The 23,038-nt window shown below is 35.4% G+C and overlaps 2 protein-coding genes across 3 annotated transcripts in view; both read left to right on the forward strand.

Moving 5' to 3' along the window:
* LOC140165660 (UDP-glucuronosyltransferase 2A1-like) overlaps nt 1-23,038 on the forward strand; it is a 455,852-nt gene that overhangs the window by 169,324 nt on the left and 263,490 nt on the right. The gene's annotated exons all lie outside the window — the stretch shown is intronic.
* Nucleotides 1-23,038, forward strand: part of LOC140165661 (SH3 and multiple ankyrin repeat domains protein 3-like) — a 116,700-nt gene that overhangs the window by 6,164 nt on the left and 87,498 nt on the right. For both annotated transcript variants that reach the window (XM_072188957.1, XM_072188958.1), the window contains exons 2-6: nt 9,101-9,226; nt 13,346-13,526; nt 16,363-16,514; nt 20,903-21,070; nt 22,468-22,662. In XM_072188957.1, the coding sequence (XP_072045058.1) occupies nt 9,212-9,226; nt 13,346-13,526; nt 16,363-16,514; nt 20,903-21,070; nt 22,468-22,662 (711 nt within the window). In that variant the 5' untranslated portion in view covers nt 9,101-9,211. The remainder of the gene's footprint in view (nt 1-9,100; nt 9,227-13,345; nt 13,527-16,362; nt 16,515-20,902; nt 21,071-22,467; nt 22,663-23,038) is intronic.

A 23,038-nucleotide genomic window follows, 5' to 3' on the forward strand; every position in this document is an offset into this window, starting at 1 on the left:
TTATTAAAAAATTGCTTGCCCCCCCTCTCAGCTTGCCAAAAATTGCTTGCCCCCCCCTTTTGTCTCGCTAAAAATGTCTTGCCCCCCCCAATTTTACCCTCCCCAGGGCTCATAATTATTGCACAGCCCCTAACAGGTTTGACATATGAGGAGTTATGGTACTCATAATAATTATCTCATGTATCTCATATGAACATGATGAATACCAGCAAGGATATGCATAGCTTAGATGTAATTACTGAGGCTAGTGGGAATTTGTAATAGAAAACATATAGCATTTTCAGAATTCATTGGTTTGGTAAATTTAATGTTATTATTTTATTAAATTGATGAAGGGGATAGATATGACATTAAGAAACAAATAAGTAAAATAGATAAAGACAAATAATAAGAAAGTAAGGAATTAAAAATAATGAAATTACTAAATAAATTATTAGTTCAATAAAAATAATGAAATCAGTAAATAAGTAAATCAATGGAGTAAAAATGGAGTTAACATCAAAATGGAAGCATATTTCTTTTCATCTTTTTCATATGATGTGTAAGTCTTTAGATTTACTGAACAGAAAAACTTTAAAATGATCCTTCATAGGAAAAGTCCATTAACCCTAATACCAAACCCTGCTTTTTGATATCGGAAGTTAAAGAAGATACGAAAAAGGAGAGAAGATGAACAAAGAAGTCACTTGGCACCTTTTGAGATTGAACCTTAGACCCCCGCATGCCAAGCACACGATCAGGGACCGGTAGCTACACAGGTAACGCTGCCCCGGGCAGCAATTCCGTGAGCATTTAACACTTAGGGTGATTGCGTCATCGCAGACCCTGGGATTCGCGCATGCGCAGTGGTTTTCATTGTGGTATTTTGTGGTAATTTTGGGTGTTAAGGTTCAAATTTGAAATTTATTTGGTTATGAAGAACATTCACAAGATAAAATTGTGTTGGAAAAGAAAGTTGACTTCATGGGCTATTTATACTATTTCTGTAGCTAAGAGCATAACTTTACCTATCTCTGACCTATTTTCCTACTAATACAATGTAGCTTTAAAACAATTATTATTACTTGGTTATAAATTGATATAAATAACCCAACCATTTAATACTAAGTATAATGGTTTCCTGAATTAACAACATTATGATACTTGCCATAATTTGCAGATTTGATTGAGTTTATCAGTTTAGCAGGTTATGATATTAGGTTTTTGAAATGCTCAATGTTGATATGCAGTATTCCTGCAATATTCAAAATGCTTCACTTAATGGATATAAAATTTAATGGCTAATGTAATCAAATGATCAGGAGAAATACATCCTCCTTTCCCTTTGTAATAACAGACTTGTTTGTCTGAGTGCTAAAATAATGTTCTATGATGAGGATGTGCCAAAGCATGATTTTAACAGCTCCATTTATGTACAAAGTCAGCCCACTCATTGTTTATATTAGAATGTTATTATTTTGCTATCTACTGAAGATAGGCATCAATCAAAAAAACATTCGGTCACTTTAGTCAGCCCACTCATTGTTTATATTAGAATGTTATTATTTTGCTATCTACTGAAGATAGGCATCAATCAAAAAAACATTCTGTCACTTTCTTAAATTTGTACAACCATGTTGTATTATCATGTTTACTATTAGAAGTTTTAGCTTCATGATGTTCTTAACATAAATACTTCTCTGAGCTGCTGTGTCAGTGATTCGAGTGAATTGGCTGGCAGTGTGTCACTATTGTAATCAGAGGAAAGGGATAGTCTCAGGACCTGTAGTGATCAGAGGGTTTGTGTGGTTTGTACCCTAGTCACTAGACTGGACTTATGTCATATCATATGGGCTCTAAGAGAGAGAGAGCTACTCTCTTTACAGAGAACCAAGAAAACATGTATATCCTTTTCAGACATCATAACCCTAACCGTACCAAACATCAAAAAACCTCAATTCTGACAGCATATGCACGGGTGGGTATCCCACGTGATGCGATTGTGTCATCATGCGAACAGTCAACAGTCATATGGTGACAGAAAGCTTGGCCAGGCAAGCTACACCCCTGTGGCACCTGAGGGGTTGGTGATTCAAAACCGCACCCTGGGAAAAAAGTTTCCCTTCTTTCCTTCCCCTCGCCAAAAAGCAACTGGGGCATTAGGGTTAAACATTATAAAGGTGACAGACATTTTGTTAGTCCTCAGAGTTGAATGTCCTAATAAATGCACTCTTTGTGCCCCTAATTGATGACAAATTATGAGCATGTTAAAACACAGCCTAATTAATTACTTGTGTGTCGCAAACATCCATTACTATTGATGAGAGGAGAGCAGCTCATTGATTTGTTTGGTCTCTACATTTTAGGCAATTCTGTTATTGTCTATGGATGTAATTTGTACACTTTGAATGTGAGTGCGCTGTGTGATGATGTGGCTAAATTGAATTAATATTGCATTTGCATATCATCAGAAAGTACATGTTTTAAGTAGGCCTATAGAGTTCAACATAAAACACATATGGTGTTAAACATAGACATAAAACAGGTCCTTGATTTAACAAAAGGCTTTATTTTTTGTTTTTCCCATCAAGTAATTGACTAGATGCTTCTGTTAAATTATCTTGGATTAGCTGCCTTTAAAATCCTTGATCCTAAACCAATTAAGTTTAAAACATTTCAATGTTACTTTTCAGGATTAATTTGGATCTGAGGCCATAAATAAAAAATAATCCGGATTTGCAAACATTTTTTAAACATTTCTGGAATTGGATGATGGTCGATATTTCGGTATATGAAGAGCAGCAAAATTTTTCAGCAGGTGATGCGCCATAGCCTATTCTCCGGACGAGCTCCCATAAATGTTTGGTGACGCGCGAGTGCAAGTTGTCAGCAATTGTCAGGATTAGGACAAATACCCTTGTTAATTTAGAGAGGAGACAATCCAACAGGGTCAGCATTATCTGTGTGACCTCCCTATAGACCAGTTAGCTTCATTAACTCCCAGTCACAACTAATCGACCAAGTGAGATGTTATTAGCTTATCTGGGCTTCTAATTGATACATTAGTCAAATGAGCTGTATTCCAGTTGAAATCCATACACCCCTATGGAAGGCATGACCTTAATCTCACACACGGGGGGTGTAGATTTCAAATGGAGCCACCCCCATAATAATTCCTGTGTGGAATATTCAGGTCATGTCGTCCATCCATAGCTGGTGTATGGATGTCAACTTGAATACAATAAGATTGGTTAGCAATCAGGACAAGTGGTTTTCAAAGGTCACAAAATTATTGAATATTAGGCTAATGAAAGTTGATGATAACTGTCATTTGTTTAGACAAAAATAACTGTGTGCTATCTGTTTTGAAGTCATTGCGGAAATCGGAGGTTTGTTTTGGGCTGAGGTAATTTTCTGAGGGAGCACGAGGCCTAACACAAACCCCAACGATTTCACACAATGACCGTAAAACAGATGATGCAAAGTTATTATTGTCATTCATTACCGCCAATTTACAAATTTGTTTCTTGAAAATAACACATTTTTTTGCTTAAAATACAATTGAACATGTATCTTTCGTTCACTGATTTATTTCACAGTTAAATGTGATCGACAAGTATGTGAGCTTACTCATGGCTATGACGCATGTTTGTTTGCGTGTTAAGAAGCAATATGCAAACGCCGGTCAGTTGTGTGCGACATTGGAACAATTACGCATTTTATTTTTTATTAAAATGAAAAGACATATCTAATTTGTATAATCACCAGGAACTTGATGAGTGAATCCTTTATTTTAATGAAAATAATGAAAGTTTTAGCCAAAATGAAAAAGTGATGCGGGCAGGTGACAGGAAACAAGGAATCAACTTTCACTAGTGCTAACAATGATTTCAGTGATTTATTTCCAAGCAAAGGAGGTTTTTTTTTTTATTTTTAGAAAAGTGTGATTATGATTGGGCAAATTCTGAGGTATCTCATTATCTGTATCCTTGCTTATTGTATATATATAGGCCTATTGGAGTATTTAACAACATTATTGTTTTAAAAAATGCATCACCGTTTTTTTTCTTCACAAAATGCCGCTGTAATATCTGCAGATTTGATTGTTCATCATACCAATTTGAATAATCACACCACACTGATTTGAGTTTTGATGAAATAAAATTCACATAAGACAGCGTTCAAGCTTTGACTTACGTTTGGCGGACATGCATGTGAAAAAAGTATTTAGGGGTGATAACAATAAAAATTCTTGATTGTTAATATGTTTCCAAGTGTAAAATATCATCTAGTTTCAGATTTTGGCACTTAAAACTCCCTATCTTTTATAGATTTCAAGAAAAAATAAATTTTATGTCCGATTTTGGCCCAAAATAGCCGTTTTGGGGTGACAAAAATGTTGACTTGCAGATTTCCTGTGAGTGTGTGAACATGAAAACTATCAAATAGTACCTAATTTTCTATGCTAATTGTGTAACAAGGGTACAATTGTTATATTAAAAGCATTGAATGGGATCCATATATTTCTTTATTTTTGTAGCAGGGTAGAAACTTGAGGGTTCGGGTGACAATTGATTTATAAAAAAATACAATATTCGCATCATTTTCGATTTGAAAAGGCCATATCTCCACAATGGTATGAGCTATAGGGATGCTTTAAGTGTTTGTTTGCTCAGTTTTCAATAGCTAAATGGTGATATAACAAACAAGTAATCTAGATATACAGAAAAGAAAATAACTTGCAAAATGCTACCCCCACCCCTAAGGATTTTGAGGTCGTGAAAAAAGTCACAGATTTTGCAAAAAAAATAAGTCCTTCAAAACTGGGAGGTTTGTGGCTAAACAAAAGACATGTTGCCCTTACCAATGCCTCCCTCTAGAGCAACATGTTTTTTGTTTAGCCTTTAGTATCCCCATTTTGAAGGACTTATTTTTTTTGCACTAATTTTCGCTCAAATTTGAAGACTTCAGGCAGAAATATGCCTGTACAGTGCTATGGGGAAAATTTTCAAGTTGATAATTGTGCATTTTTTATGTCAGATTCAGTTTCTACACAAAATTTCACCCTAGAAAATGTTCCTTTAAGTTGGATATCTTTCACTTTAAGTTTCCACCATTCTGTCCGCCAAACGCAAGTCAAAGCTTGAACGCTGTCCTAAATAGATGTTTTGGTGGCATTAGTCACTCACTTTCAAAGGATATGACTAAGGTATGTTTCCTTAAGGGCGTACTACACCCATATACTGGTTTGATTGGTCTAAATAAATATTTTTCATTTATAGCTAGGCGATATATGCACGGATCATGTGAAATAAAAAAAATATGAAAAAAAAGAAGAAAAAAGTGCTTTTAAACAATTGTAGTAAGTCATTTTAGCCCTATATATATTTTGTTTACTGTATCCTAGTTACTCAGATGCGTGTTTCATAACAAACCATGATTTATTCTATTCAGCATGTTCAAGTAGGGTACATGAATAGAATACATTAAATCCTTTGTTATACTCTCTATAGAAAATCTAGTGGTGCATGCAAAATATATAAACACTTACACAATGGATGTATAGTCATTAGTCAATAATATTATAATGTGTTGTTAGGAGAAGAAAAGGCTATTAGGTCACCGTATGTCAGGTTATAGGTCAATTGGTTCAGGTCAAATTTAAGCATCAATTTTGAATACACATGTGAGAGTTTGTGATATCATAATGAGGAATAATTTTGATATTCTGTCTTTAACTGGATATATATCGAGAAGTGCAAGGTGGATATACTAATATACCTTGGGATGTAAATGGTGAGTACAATTTAGAATGCCTAGTTGAGACGGATTTCACAAATAAATATAAAATAGTTACCAAAATCACAAACGTTAAGCTTACGGAAAACTACCCAATATGGTGGTATAGGTGACAAGAAATACAATTTTTTTCAACATTGCTGTAGTATGGTTGTGGTAACCTGTTACCTGTGAAGTTTCAGTGAAATAATGTCGCAAGTTAAAAATACAAAATATAGCTCAACATTGAAAATAGAAGCATTTTAACCAGTTCCTTTTTTGATAGTTGTGGAGCACCAAGTTCATGAAGTCATAAAAGAAATCAGGAACCACTTATTCCCATTTTACATATCAACTTTATTTCCCTAACGTGTTAGCAACACATATCCAAAATTTTAACGAAATCCGTTGATAGTAAGCTTTCCAAAATGAAGTGAATTTAAATCATCAGTGATGTACCACCTTTTGGCTTCTACTTTTAAAAGCATGTAAGCTACGTTGATACCGATGCCACCAATAAAAGCGAGAAGATTTGCCCTTCATTTTGCATACCACTTTGTCCAATTTTTTTGTAATTTCTTCACAAAATGCAAAAAAATGCAAAAAAAAATCAATGGGTGTAGTACCCCCTTAAGGTGCATATATTTGTCAGGGCTACAGATGAAATAATTTTAAAGATATTATGAAACTTATGATGATAATTGGAGAAACAATCCTAGAAATTTTGACATTAGTCACCATTTGTTTTGTTTCACTTATTGCTTGGAGCATACAATATCAATATTATTTCAAAACAAAAATATCAAATAATTGCCCATTATGGAAAATGAGGTTGAAAGTAGCGTTAGATGATTTTAGAAACATGAGTCAGTGAGCAGGGTGAGTCCATTTTACCTTACAGCTAAAATATTGCTAAAAATAAGATGCTTCCTATAAACATTTGAATCTTGTTTTATAATTTGATAAAACCACACATCATTACAATAATAATAATCTTACTATAAATAGGGAAATGTTGTATCTATCTATGTATCTATCTATGTATGTATCACTATAAAGGCTCCGTCAGTTTCGATCCAAATGTCGCCAAATTCATACGGAGATTGATGAATATACGAAGCGTGTTTAAACTTTATTTGGTTGAAAAGCGGTCAAGAATTGGCCTCAAAATCAGTGAAAATGTGGTGCGTTGCTATGCTGGGTAAACAAAAAAGGGAGTCAGTTGTCAAGCTAGCCCGTGCTTGGCGTCGACTGCGAGGCGTATCTAATGCCAAACGCTCGCGGTAACGCAACACTACGCCATGTCGTAGCGTAAGCGACTTGAGAGTCACGCAATGAATGATAATACGGGTGAACGACCGAAGAGGCGTAATAAATACAGGGAAAAGATGTGTGTTAAAAAGTACAAACTACATGAAGAGGTAGGCCTACTGTAATTAAAAAAGAAAACAAAATGAGGACAAACAGGTAGGCTTACGAGTATGTGGGTTAGCCTATAGTTAGTCACAGTAAGAAAATGAAAACGGGAATAAAATAGGCTAAAGAATAATAAAATCTAATAAAATTAGATGATTTAAATAAAAAAAGCTATTAAACTGAGGACAGAACTAAATAAATAACATGAAAACGGGAAATCAAAAGCTAAGCAGCAAATAAAAAATGAAGTCAACAGGAAATGTAAGAAAGGACAGATTTAGAAAATAATGGGAGCAGGATTGAGTAAATAAAAAACATGGTACGGAAATTGGCAAGCTTAGCAGCAAAATGTTTTTAAAAAATGGAACAAAATTGGCCCATGTAGAAGAAACTAAAAAGAAAGAAAGAAGCTAAAATGGAAACTTAGGCTTAACGAGGGTCAGACTCAGATAAATGAAATTTACCTTTTCAATGTTTCTACCTGTTCAGTAATTCCTCCCGTTTTAGTGAACGCTCCCGTTTACTCACCTAGCGGGGACCCGCGCGTAGCGCGGGTGTCCCGCTAGTAATAATAATAAAGGACATTGTCATTTTTATGTGCTGGTATCCATAAAAAATAATACTCATGGCGCATATACCACAATGTACTACTATAACGTATGACATAATGGATTTACGTCAATGTGGCTTTGGCACCCTGGAATTCAGTCTAGAAATTTGCTGGGTATGTTACTTTCTTGTATTTTACTGAGCTATTTTTAAATAGCTCTCTTTTAAAAAGAACTTGGAGGATGCGGTATTGATTTCTAAAGTGCTTTAAGCTTCAACCCAAAATAGAGAAAGTTGTTGGAATATTTTCATATAGACAAATCTTTAATTGGGGACAAGCGATGGTTAAAATAAAACCAGTATATAGAGGAATTGTCCAAATTTCATACAGATAGAGAGGTACCCATCCCCTGTAGATAAAGACTGTCTGTGTTTTCTATAATGAGGAAAAAATAATTGATTGGAATGAGTTAACGAGGAGGTTAATTTAAGAAAGTTGTGAAGTTGCAAGACATTTGATAATTGCCTGCTGAAAGTCGTAACCGCAAAACGATTAGATTGCAAGGTGGCTGGAAGGTGTATAGAGGTTAAACATTCAATCTCATCATGACAACCATTTCACATCATGTGTTCTCATCTGACATCATCTGTACAGGGGTTTGATGTGGGTTGCTGAGTTGGTTAGATAAAAATGTCACACTGGCTGTCCTGGGGATGTTGCTGGAGGTAACATAAGATAATTGAAGCAGTCCACATCTTGACTTTGTTCAAGAAATGTTGTGGGTTTGAAGCACATATTGAGAAAACATTGCTGGAATCAAGACATCACCAACATCACTCTGTACATTGTAGCCCATCCCAGGATAGCAACAGTGATCACCACAACTATGCTTAAATCATTGTGCAGAACCGACGGTAAATGTATGGTTTTGAAGACCTGTCTTCATCTGAGATCTGGTGTAGTGTTGATGCAGATTGATGCAAGGTTTAAGGTTTTGTCGTTGCATAACAAACTTTTAAAGTCTGAATGTTGCGGGTTCAAGCCCCATCACGGCTAGTGTGTTGCGTCCTTGGGCAAGATGGCTTAATTCCCAATTGCTTCACTCCACCCAGGTGTAAAATGGGAGGCTGTTAGGGGTAATCATAATATAAGTCAGCTGAGAGTACCTGCGCATCAGTTGTGGACTTGTGGAAGCGGAAATGATTCTGATATATGATATATATGGCAGCGGAATAATTGTTGAAGTGTGCTGGTACTTGGGTGTAGCGCATGTTAAATCACAGATGTTGGATAAAAAATTATAGATGAACAGGAAAGGGAGAAGATTATTGTTTTTAACCTTAAACATTTTGCAATATTTTGTTTCTTTCTCTACAGAATCTTCAAGACAGCATAAATTACGGGTTTTACCAACCACCTGCTAAAGGTAAAGCTGGTAAATTCTTGGATGAGGAGCGAGCATTGAGTGATTACCCGCTACCTGGCAGTATGCCTGTCCTAGAGGTAAGGAATGTCTACGCCTCATTCCCTGATATACTTTGTTTACTACATAATAGGTGAAAATTATTAAGGATTTGTTGTGCATCAGTGAAGTCTAAACCTATGCTCTGCATGCTAGTCATATAGTCTTCAACATATAAAGTCAAATATCAAGAGTTTTACTAGGTTTGTTTGTACTTATTTTAATGTATTTTCATGCCAATTCCAAATATGGTCATGAACATTTGTAATTCTGAAATTTTGAATTAAAAACAAATTGAAACTTGCCGTCTACAGTTGACAACCGGAGAGAGTTAAGGATGATGTACCAACCATGCCATATGCAGAGTGCATATGCAAAGGTGCTGTGCCTACTTGGGAAAGGTGCTTTGGAAAATAATTTAATATTAAATTGGTAAATTAGCAGTCCTGATTTAAAGAGGATGCTTTAAGGGATCTGGAATGAGCGTTTATGGCGTTTCGACAGTATTTTTTATGGGACATAAGCGCACCTCAGGCGTATTGAATTGCATTCTAAATCTGAAGCATGTCTTTCTGATATCAAATAATTTTCATTTTTGAAAATCATGATATAATACAAATTTTATGACAAATTATAAAAATTTGATATTTTTCAAATTTTTATATATAACAGTCCTCGAAGTAAATTTTATAAATTTTATGGTATATTCTTAAAGTGTATGTAGCTGGGAGGAAAAGCCGACGATCAATTGAAAATTTTGACCTTTCATATTGAAGATATGGATTTTTTTTCCAAAAGACCTATTTTTTTTTGTGGTGTTTTGGGGAAAAATCCATATCTTCAATCTGAAAAGGTCAAAATTTTCAATTGATCGTCGGCTTTTCATCCCACCTACATACGTTAAGTATAAATCATCAGATTTATAAAGTTTACTTCGAGTACTGTTAAATATCAAAAATATCAATTTTAATGATTTGCCATAAAATGTGTATTACATTGCGAATTTCAAAAATCAAAATTATTTGATATCAGAAGGACATTCTTCAGTATTCAGAATGCAATTCGATATGTCTGATGTGCTCTAATGTCCCACAATAAATACTGTCCAAGCGTTCATACCCCAGCCCTTAAGCTATCTATTAAACATCCTACAACTCATTTAGCAGCAAGTTGATTTTTACATGATCAACTCATACTCACTAAATCAAATTGCTCAATAAATTAAGTTTGATGTTATTGCTAAAGATAGTTCTTAATATCCAATCTGTGTCACTCTTTCCTGTATACACATAGAATGGTAGACTCTTCCTTGCAAGGGAAATGTCATGGAAACATATAATATTACTGAAAAGGAAAAACGTCACCTGGTTTGTTGTAGTGCTATTTGCTACTTGTGCCATCGGGCTATTCCAGTTTAAATGCATACACCCCTATGGAAGACATGACCTTAATCTTCCACATAGGGGGAGTACAATTCAAATGGAACAATGAAATTGCAAATAAAATTATTCCATAAAATATGTTGAGCAGCTGTAGGCCTATTGCATTTTTTAATTATTTAAATGTCAGAATATAATGCCAGTGTACAATGTAACATTTCCTGGTAGCGTAGCATAGGCTTAAAATCTAAATCGGTAGGTTTTACACATTCATAATTTAAACAATTGATGTATTTTTCTTCCTTTTGAGGAATTTCCTTTAAATACATGGAATCAACTCAATGTTGTCTAAGTAATAATATCTTGGTGAAGTGCAGTTCTCATCTTGTTGCCATAGATATTCTTGATATATATGCCTCAAGCTTTTTGAGCTGAAGTGGGACTGAGTTTACGTATATGCAATGGTAGACAATTTAGTTTGTACGATTTTAATAGAAATTGATCGAGACAGGAATGTTTCAAGTTGTAACTGTTGTTATATCTACCTTCTGTGACATGTGAACGTCATGTTTGCATGATGTTTTATCTATTCCAAGTTCCAAAAGAGTTGCTTTTAAGCTAATTTATGGTAATTTATGGCATTATGGTAATTAAAACAGGTTAATATACTTAAGACGTGTAACAGGATCTTATTTCTTAAATTGAGAGGATATTAAAAGAGATATATGTCAAATTTGCATCTAGTGATTTACAAATAGCTTTGAACAGTAGTGATTATTTTTTGTCAAGTTTTAATTCTTACGATACATGGCACTAACATTAGTCAATATTCATGTTCTGTCCGCAGGCCAGGCAAGAACACATACAATATTTTAGTGACACTTTATTGATTGCAATATAATCAATGTTATGTTGTCACAAGTTTTGAATAGCTGTCCAAATAGTAGAGAGGTTCTTATTCAGTAAAACATAAGGCCTAAAAAATACATTGTTTGATTGACAAAAAAAAAAAAAATTGGGGTAGGTCGGTCAGGATTTTTTTTAACCTTTTAAGCATTAAATTTTTGAACTTTTTTTCTTCTTTTTTTTTAATTAATTAATTTAAAATTTTTTTTTTCTTTTTGGATTTAATTTTTTTTGCAAAAAAAAAAAAAAAAGGTAGGGCCTACTTTAAGGGTCAGTCGGGTTACGCCAATCAAACAATTTGTTAGGCCTAAATGAAATTTGTATGATTTGATGGAAACTTGTAGCAGAATACTAGCTGCAGTGTTTAAGGGTAGACGTGGTATTGTTGGTTGAAGCTGCCAAAAAAAAATTGATTTTCGTTTTAATCATCAATATATTATTGAAAAATAACACTTTGATGTTATGCAAAAGTTCATTCTACAAATCGTATACTTTGAAAACTTGCTTGATTTATTGTTGCTAATGAGTTATGTACGTTTTACAAAAGTGTTGTTGTTTCAGACCTCTTTACAACATAACTCAAGAACCACTAGCTATGAAATGATCAATGCAATTTTTGCCAAAGCTCACTACCATTCGCAAGATGCTGTGAACTACCAAATCGCAACAGTTTAAAATAGTTGCTAACCTTAAAGGGGGTCTCCGGCAATCATAACATTATGCCTTATATGTTACAAAAATAATTATCAAGCATGAATCATGTGGTTTTATTTAAAACAAACTCATATTGACCATAAAAACAAATAAAAACAGTCGCCTCTCAACACGCGATATTCAAAATTCCCGCGCCAAAATTGTCTAAGTGCAATGACGTAATGGTTGTACTCAATTGTCGTCAGCCTTCATTGTATTACTGGGACGTCATTGCACTCGACAATTTCAGCGCCCGGGAATTTGAATATCGCGTGTTGAGAGACGGATGTTTTTATTCGTTTTTTAATGTCACTATGAGTTTGTTTTAAATAAAACCACGTGATTCATGCTTGATAATTATTTTTGTAACATATAAGGCATAATGTTATGATTGCCGGAGACCCCCTTTAAGGTTTCAAAGTTGCATGGCAGAAACATGTTCATTTTTAGTTGGCCAAAATTTATTTTTGGAAAAGAAATGTTTAAGTTGGCCAGCTTTACAAGGTATCAGACATTTTCCCATCATAAAGAGGAAATGAAACTAACCATTAACATTATTAGACAATGGGCAGAAGGAACATTAACATGTTTGGCCCTGTCTGCCCTGCCTATGAAAACCAGGCCAGTCTGCCATGTCTACAAAAAGCATTCCAAGGATGTTGTATTGTATGGATGAGAAAATGTAGGACTCATAACTTAATCTAGTTATCTAGCTGAAATAATAATGTGTAAATCATCAACTAACATATCTTACACAGTATGGCATGCATAAAATCACAGAGACCATGCAGACACATCCATAGTGACGAATTATTTGCTACAAAGATGACCTTAATTTTTTACTTTTTGATCAGACAAATCTTAACAAAAAAATTAAAAGTCCATCTTTCAATGAAAATGTTATTTTACATCTAAAACTGATAAATATTGCTGTATTACTGACATTTCACAACATATTCATTTCATAAGGAGAAAATATTTTGTTTAGGGTAGCAATGTTTATTTTGAACTTGGTAGAACTTTCATGCCCCAACTAAGGTCCCTATAACATTGTTGTTTTTTGATGCAATTAAGCTGTCATCTTAACTTTTATGTTATTTAAAAATATTACAGAAACTTATTCTAGATAATATAACTAATGTAATTTGCAACACTTTTCTATATCCTTTTCTTGTGCCACAGTTCAAGTATAAGCGTAGGGTGTACAAGCAGATGAAGTTGGATCTGCAGCAGGTCAAAAAGTACCACTCCAAAGCCAACCTACGGGCATTCATGGAGGCAATACGCAATAGACAGGCGGATAAAGTAGATAAAATGCTTGAGAAATGCTTGGATCCTAACTTCCATGAAGAAAGCTCCGGAGGTGAGTTTAGGTTGAATAAGTTGGATTGTTTGTCCATCAAATTCACCTTTCCCTTTCAAATTTGATGTCATATTCTTTCCTCATATTGTATGCCAAAATCTTATACTAAGTGGATTTCTTGCATTTCCTGAAAAGAAGAAATTATTCTAAAACAATTCTAAGAAATGGAGCATTTCACAAGTTTAATAATTTGGCTGTATCTGAAGTTCAATTAGTGACAAAGGATATTTTTCTGATGTCCATAGTAGTGGCTGGAAAAAAGATCATTTGTTGCCTGGTCAAGAAATTGAGCACTATATATGGTACAACAACTATAAAAAGCCTACACAGTTGTAGTAAAGACTCAATTCAGGTCATGGCAAAATATAAGGTATTCCTTACTTAAGCTGTAAATAGGTTTTGGATGAGACATAAGAGATGGCTTCAAAATCCAACTGTCAGTGCCCTTTGAGAACCAGGGACAGGTTCTGGTTTCTATTGTGTCGGAACTGCCGCGGGAACTGCCATGATGCCAGTGGTTGACTGGTGGTTGAGTTTGAAGTTATCCCTAACCAGCATTAATAATTTTGTATGATAATGATGATGACAATATCTACATGAATTGACTATATCATGACTTACTCGTAAAATCTCTCCAATAACCTACATTCCATATACCTGTTCTCTGTATGGTTTATCACAACATTCAGTCGTATATAGCTTCCTAATTGGTAATATCTCACTGAGTGTGCCCCGATAGTGTATCTGTGATTGCTTCCTTAACGATAACAGACATAAAGTGCACCGAAAAGACTTGATCAAGTTATTATTGGTACATGACTTCAGACATTTCCTGATCAAATTGAAGTGGTAGCTACTTCGAGTTCATCTGTTTTATGATTGAAAGAACTAGTTTAGTCTTGGTTGTTCCATATACAAGAAATGGAATAGATGGGACTCCCATTTTGCTCATGTTGAAATTATGTGGTTGAGCTGCGATGAATGTTCTATGTTTTATAATCGGGCCTATATCATAAGAGATAGGATGCATTACAAGTCCTTTACCCCTTCGCAAGTCCCAAAGTAAATGCATTAGAGCAGGGATTTGCAACAGTGCTGTATTCGGGGAGGTAGGCACGATACGCATGCGTAACGCGTTTAGGGTGTCAAAACATGAAATATTGGAAAAAAGGGTAGCAAAATTGCAATTGCTAATACTGCGGAAATGAAATTTAGGGTATGAAATTTGATGCAAGGAATAAAATCCCTGTTTAGGGTGTGAAAACACCTGTTTAGGGTATTGTTTTAGCCAAGGGTTAAATCCTTGTTTAGGGTGCTTTTCAAAAGTTGATTATCGCGGATGGTGTAGAGGCCACAATGGGAGTGACCCCCGGGCTGTATTCCAAATGGCACAGCGACTAATAAACCATTATATAATAAAAATTCCCTTTAAAAGGAAAGCCAGCCTCAATGTAGAAGAGGTCTTGTAATTAGTTTTGGTCAATGTGAAAGGCATTTTTTGTTTTATTTTTACATCTACATGACAGTCCACCAAACCATCAACGATGAGAACATGCACACTGAAACAGCAGAAAACATTAATTCCTAATCTCATGTCAATTCTTTTAATTCATTACATGTACTCCAAATTGTTCTGGTCTGTTTGTTCTGTTGTTGTTGTTGTTGTTGTCGTTGGTTTTTTTTGTCTTTTCAGCTTTTTACCCACGATATCTCAATTTCCAATTTTGTAATACCAGAACTTACGAACTCAATATCTTCGCTTAGGAATGTCCGATTTCACTGCTTTCGATATATACACTGCCGGTTTGAGTTAACTTACATGTACATTTTATTTTAAAATAACTTATTTAATTCGCAATGTATAGTTTAAGCCTACTATATTATAATAGATAGTGGCCAGCACATTTATAAAGGACTGGTTACTCACTACAATCTTCACTCTTAAACTGTGTTTTTCTGAATGTGCTGATCATGTTGATTGCTAGTCGGAAACTCCTCATGAAGCTATGGACATGGCATCTTACATACTCCATTCTATAACAGTCTGCCTAGTGCCTTGTGTGTTTTCTCTTCAATCATTTTGTTGAATGTAATTTTATGAATCAAATAGTTATGTGTCATTTTATTTATAATAAAGAAGTTATTAAATTAATAAAGTAAGACAATTTATTTATCTATAAGTGCATGTCAAATGGGGTACATTGTTCAATACTATATACATAAATTATGCCCATATTATAGCTAGGCCCTAAAAACTTTATTTTGCATCGGATTTTTCCCGTTGAAAAGACAAAACTGATGTTTATGATAGCAACCATTTCATCAATAACATTTTGAGTCATTTTTATCCATAAAACGACACAGGATATGATAGATAACTACTTTCACATCAATATGGTCCATATGATCACAGATTGTTGAGAATCTGTGATATGATCCGAGGATATGATGAAGATTTTGATTCTATAGATCTGTTATCAACATGATATCACGCTGTTCAGTGGTCAAGGAGTAAGGACCCCGGTCAAGGACACTGATATGACATCATAGGTGATGTCAGATTTTCTTCTCTGCTGACCATATGATGCTATATATATTAACTATTATTGAAAATCCAAGAGCTTTGGAGGCACTTCCCCCTGGATCCCATGCACTGGTGAGTTGCCCATGCACTCTACCAGAGGCCTTAAAGCGAGCCCATGAACCCGCAACGTTAGTAAAATCCCCTCCGCTCTCATTGACATAGTGACGCTTTAGAAATAATTGTATTTTCCCAGGTTGCAATACTGTGATAAATTTCATATGATAATATTATTTTTTTAAATTCTTCTTTCAGAAACCCCTTTAACTCAGGCAGCCTCAATAGATAAGAGTGAAGCTGTTGTCCTTTCGCTGATCAATGGGGGCGCACATTTAGATTTTCGCAACAAGAAGGGACTGACTGCAGTGCATGTAGCGACACTCAGAGGCCATGCCAAAGTGCTGGAGGTAAGTAGGGTGATATTGGATGTGTGATGCAATTGAATACCTGAGTGGAAGAAGGGCCCAACTCCAATTTTTTACAAAAATGAGTTAGACCCAGCATTTTATTGCCAGCAGACTGTTCTTCCTTGTGTGTGAAAGATGAGCCAAAATTCACTCTCTAAATAGTCTTCCACGTACACTTAATCATGGTTTTTATGGAAGAAAGGCCCAACTCCATGGAGTTGGGCCCTTCTTCCACAAATATGGGATTAAAGAGGAATTTTGTTCATCCATGAAATCTGCTTTAACTACAATAAACTTTCTTGCTAATGTATTACATGCTTCTACTTGGGCAATTAATGGATAATTACCTAATTTCTGTAGCTATTTATAACACATCTGCTTACGGAATTGGCACTTGCAGTATATTAGTGGAAGAAGGGAAACATCATTTATAATTTCGAATGTATATAATATTGTATGTTCATGTATTAAAGGTCCCCTGAAGATGAAAACATTTTATGTATAAAACTTTTCCAAATATTAAGTTTTTTCTTAATATCTCAAAAACAGTTTTGATGGAGTTGGGCCCTTCTTCCACTCAGGTATTCAATTGTATCCAGTATCCAGCCATTAAGGTGGTACTACACCCCTGGCCAATTTTTTGCATATTTTTGCATTTTTCTCAAAAATTATAGTGCATTGGTGACAAGTAAGATATGTATATTATAGGGGCAAAGCTACTGCACTGGAAATTTATTTCAGCACAGACAACAGTTGTGGAGTTACAGTCAAAAATGAGGGAAAACCAATATTTGATCAATAAATCAATAACTACTTGTCTTGAGTCACTGAAATTCCAGTATAGGTAACTCGATTCCTTGCCCCTATAGTATACATAACTTTTGTTACAAGTGTTTTATTAGTTTTTGAGAAAATGCAAAAATAGTCACAAATTTATCAAGGGGTGTAGTACCACCTTAAAGTTGACAATTGCTAAAAGTGTATCACCAGATTAAGGGGGTACTACACCCCTGTGGTAAATTTGTGACTATTTTTGCAGTTTTCTTAAAAAATAATAATATACTGGTAACAAAAGTTATGTATATTATTGGGGCAAGGAATCCAATTACTACACTGAAATTTCAGTGATTCATGACAAGCGGTTCAGTATATATGATCGGAAATGAGGTACATCCTAGTGGTACCTCTTTTCTTATCATAAATAACGTACCGCTTGTCTTGGGTCACTGAAATTCCAGTGTAGTAATTGGATTCCTTGCCCTATAATATACATAACTTTTGTTACCACTGTGTTATTAGTTTTTGAGAAAATGCAAAAATAGACACAAATTTATCGAGGGGTGTAGTACCCCTTAACGGCCTCATTTTTAGTACCAATTTACTTACTGTGCTTGATGATAATGGTAATAACTCAATTGTCAAAATTGGGCTTTTCTGTTTAAGATCCACACTTCCTGTGTGGAAGATTTTGGAAATATCTACTACATGGATCAAGTATGAATTTCAAAGGGAATGACCATTAGGTAGCTTCACTTGAATATCACACACCAGACAGGGATGGTGAGTTTCAAATTGAATTGGTTAATATGTTGATTCCTTTTGATATTTCCACAATCTTCCACAAGATTAATGTGGATTTTAAATGTAATATTAGTTATTAGGTTCAGCGTCGGTATGGTACAGGGAATTATTATCATGCTGAAGTGTCATACTGGGTGAAGCGAAGGCTGAACCCAGTATGACACTGATATAAGATAATAACTTAATTTATCATACCACTAAGTCATTCTAAATATTAAAATAATTACGTTTTTAAACATTTTAATTGCTGCTAAATAGGAAAAACATTACAAGAAATTACAAAAAAATAGATGACTGTTCCGCGTTTGACAGATTTCGTGTATTTTACGCGCCCGGTTTACGTGAATCGCCTTTATACGCGTACCTCGCCGTACACGCGTATCGGGCTTGCGAAATACGCTCTCACTGACTAGATATAAAGCGTAAAATATGCACTCAGGTTAGCTGTGTTCTTTGATGTTTCCCTTAGTGGTATGATAATTTGTCTCCTTTGGTCTTGTTGGATGGAATTGTGTCCCATATATGCTGTTATTTTTATGAGAAGTTTGTGAATTTGCTGTATTGGGGTATTTCAGTTGAAATCCATTCACGCCCTATTGAAGACTTAACTTAATCTCCTACATAGGGAGTGTAGATTTCAAATGGAGTCATCCATTCAGGTAACCCCATTTGAAATTCACAATCCTTATGAGGGAGATTAAAATCATGTCTTTGTATACACCAATCCGAGAAGCGTTTACTGTATTTGGCCCTCTATTGACGGCAACACAGATGTACCAGAGCGGGAGATTTAATTCGTAATTCAATACTCACGATCATGATTGTGTATTGAATATCACTGTTGTGTACAATTCCCGGGTACAATTCTGTATAGCACACAATAAATAATGGATGGAACCCCCGACCTCGGGACACCGCAGTTTTACATCGGGGACACCGCAGTAATGGCGAAGTCGGATAGGTGTATAGGATGTATGGATTTCAACTGGAAGGGCCTCGAAAGGTGGTTGGCGTTTGAGGATGAGGTTACCCTGCATCATCAGTGGTAGCATCAGGAATTTTCGGGAGGCATGGGGGAGCAACATGATATGGGGGGGGGGGGGAATCAACAAATTGTGTGCAAAATTGTTTGCAAAAGGGGAAATGTTCAGAATTTTGAGTTTTTTACTGCGGGAGGAAAGATTTCAGACTGGAGGCAGGGGGGGTATTCATCCCATGCACCCTGTGGCACCACCACTGTACATCATCCAACATCACAGTCTACCGGATCTGTTTCTACAGGGACCAAATGCCGCCTATATTGCCTTAATTTATATGAAATTTTGGTTTGTCATTAAGAAGAACAAAAGAACACAATTAATAATAAAAATTTGAATTCTACTCGTGAAATGTGCATACATTATGCATAAGAAAAGGTACATATAACTAGCATATAATCATTGAAAAAAAAACCCGATTAGAGCTAATAAAATTTCAGAATAATGTGTTTGCAACATGCCTTTGCAATGACTTTGTGAGTTAATAAAGACATCAATTTATAAGGGATTTCTCCCCCAGGCTAGTCATTATTGCTATGTACAACAGCAAAGTCACTACTATTGAACAATACTATACAACATAACTCACACATACCATTTCAGAAATACCTTTTGGGCAAGAGTTGCCATGTCTTGTTTGCATTCAAGTAATAAAGCTTTTGATGGACGGAAGGCTTGCACCACGCTTGCTACATAATCCTGGGACTAAAAAAAGACAGCCTTTTTTTGGAACCAAAATTGCTAAAAGTGGCTATGATTTCCTTTCTATCTTTTGGGTGACTTATGGAGAATAAAGTTTGATTTAGTAAATTTTTGTGGATTTCATCAGAATTATTCCAGGCCACACGGATTCTGATATCCTTGCTGAGATGAACACACCTTGGTTACATATGATATTCTGTGTGTTTCTACTGGGGAACGGTTGGCGGGTAATGTGGTTTAGTTTAGAGTGTTACCGGTTAATGTGCTCAGTGGAAACAGATTGGTTCAGACTCAGAGTGATGCGGTGTGGACACCCGGCAACCGTGATCCACCTCATGAGGTAGACCATGCGGTGTGACACCTGGTATTTCTGCCAGTAGAAACACAACGGATAACGGTTGCTGGGTATTGAACTTCATTAATGTATATTGTATGTATCACATCGTGACCTTAAAAGCAGCTTGGGGGTCTTGAAAACATTTTCAGTACTTCCGGTACACACCACAACTCTTATTTTAAGCATCAGTAGAAACGTGCTGGTTGTTGCCTGAATCGGATTGTGGGTTACCAGGTAATACCGGGTAAAAATACAAAGTGCTCAGTGTAAACACGCAGGAAGTTAATGCCCAAACTCATGTGTAGACTTTAAATTACTCACCACAAAGTCAGATGGATTCAGAGATGTAAATGCTGGAGGGGGGTACAGGGATACGAGGACATGCTGCTCTCTTTAAAAGGTTTGAAAAAAACTCCTTAGACATGGGTCTCCTTTTAAAAAAATTTTCCACACTAGGCCACATTATTTAAAACTATTTTTTTTTAAATATTTGAATAAATAAATCTAAATAAAGCTCAAATAGAGAAGTGTCCCTATTTTCAGTAAAAGTACTCTTGGAAATGGGTAAGGGTTTAGAAGCACAAGCCGCACATCCCTGTAGAAACAAATCCAAATACCCCCGGTGGGGAGCACTTACGATATAGTGAAATATATTTGATAATCTGTAAGTGTTAAGAAATACATTATCAAAACTAACCTTCATTCTTTGCCATTGTTTTGTTTCTTTGCAGACACTTCTGGATTTGAGAGCGTCACCCAACTACAAAGATAACAAGGGGATGACACCATTATACCTATCAGTGTTACATAACATCAACCCTGCCATCACAGAGATATTACTTAAAGACCAGGCAGAGATGAACACTGGCGATGATCAAGGATGGAGGGAAATACACCAGGTATACAACTGTTAACAATTGTTACTAGAAACAATTGCAAAAGGTTTGTCAACTTGAAAAAAAGTTGACAAACCTTTTGCATTTATCCAGCTTGGGGTGAAAAAAGCCATTTGCAACCAACATGTGTTGCATTGAGGAGGAGAGAAAATAATGTCTTGCTGAATTCCTTTTGTGGACTAACCAAGATATGCTAATATATATCTTTGGATTCCTAACGATAGAGTAATACATATATATAATGTGGTGTCATCAAGCAAAAAAATAATCTTTCACCAAAAATGTTTGATTTGTTGGCTTCAAGGTTTTGTAACATTTGTGACAAAATGCAGGAAGTTCTTGAAAGGGCTTCAAGTAGTACCAGAGAGCATTTAGATTTAACATTTAACATAAACTTAAATGTAACGAACATGGAATGGAAACATGGATTAAGAGTTTTAATTTAACATTGGGCAGTTCCAATTGAAATCCATACACTTCCTTTTGAAGACATGACCTTAAATCTTCCATACAGGGAGTGTTAATTTTAAATGGGTGTAACTGAATAGATGACTTATGTAATTCACACCCCCTGTACGGGAGATTAAGGTCACATCTTCCATAGGGGCAGTATGTATTTTAACTGGATCAGCATCATGAAAATATTTGTTGCATATTGTACAGATTCAAAGAATTCATAGATAATATAGTTAACATGTAGGCCAAGTAGCTGAACTCTAACTTGACTACCTGCAACCTGCCAAACATGAGTTTTAGTTTATACATACAGTGAGAATTTCAAATGAAAAACACAGTGTGAAGAACGCCACGTTCCTGCCACTCAAACTTCACAAATGTGCCCACAGGGCCAAGGAGGGTACAGAATTTATCCTGGATGCAGTGAATGAATATAATTGGGATGCTGTTCATTCATTTTAAGTTCTCGCTGTAGATAACTTGTGATTGGTAAAAATATAGTAGCACAACAGACAAATTGGGCTATTCCAGTTGGATTCCATTCACTCCCTATGGAAGACAGGACCTGAATCTCTCACACAAGGGGTGTAGATTTCAAATGGAGTCACCCATTAAGGTAACTCCATTTGAAATTCACATTCCATGTGTAGAAGATTAATTAAGGTAATGTCTTCCATAAGGGTGTATGGATTTCAACTAGAATTGCCCACTCAAAAAAGGTACTTAATATAATGAAAAACAGAGATAAAAAGACTAGTTTGTATCTGACGTTTGCAACCTGCGCAGTACAGCATTTTCTGTCTAGTTGTCAGAATTTCAGACGTGAACTGGTCTTATTATAGAACAACAGATTCACTATAGAACAATATAGACATTGTAGGGAGTTTATTTTCTTATACTTTACTTTCTCATTCTCAACCCATTTTGTTTTTCCCAACTTGCAGGCTGCCCGATACGGCCGTCTAAAGCACCTTGAGCATCTCTTATATTATGGGGCAGATGTCGATGTCCAGAATGCAGCTGGTAATACCGCCCTCCATGTTTGTGCGCTGTACAAGCAAGAAACAGCTGCCAGGACGCTCCTGTTTAGAGGAGCTGATAGACATGTGAAAAACAAAGCCAGTCAGACTGCATTCCAGGTAAGCAATTGTTGCAGACATGGGTGTTGACTGCAGACGACAAGTTTCAAATTTTGTTTTAATAATTTAAAAAAAATTTGGAAATGTAATTTTCATGACCATATTTGGAATCAGCATGAAAAATGCATTAAAATGAGTACAAACAAACCTAGTATTGGTTCAGTGGTTCTTAAGATAGCTCTTGATATTTTGAGAAAATATCTCAAAACTTTGACTTTTTATTCATGCAGAGCATTGACATATCTTTGTTATTTAGCATAATGATGAATAGCAGACATTTATAAACCATACTTATTTAAACCATGAAGTACACTTTGGTCTGTATGCACACAAAGAGTTACACCCGGTCTAAAGTTAGACCTGGTCTAAGTGGAAT

The sequence above is a fragment of the Amphiura filiformis genome, chromosome 12 (genome assembly GCF_039555335.1).
Source record: "Amphiura filiformis chromosome 12, Afil_fr2py, whole genome shotgun sequence".
NCBI classification, from domain to species: domain Eukaryota; kingdom Metazoa; phylum Echinodermata; class Ophiuroidea; order Amphilepidida; family Amphiuridae; genus Amphiura; species Amphiura filiformis.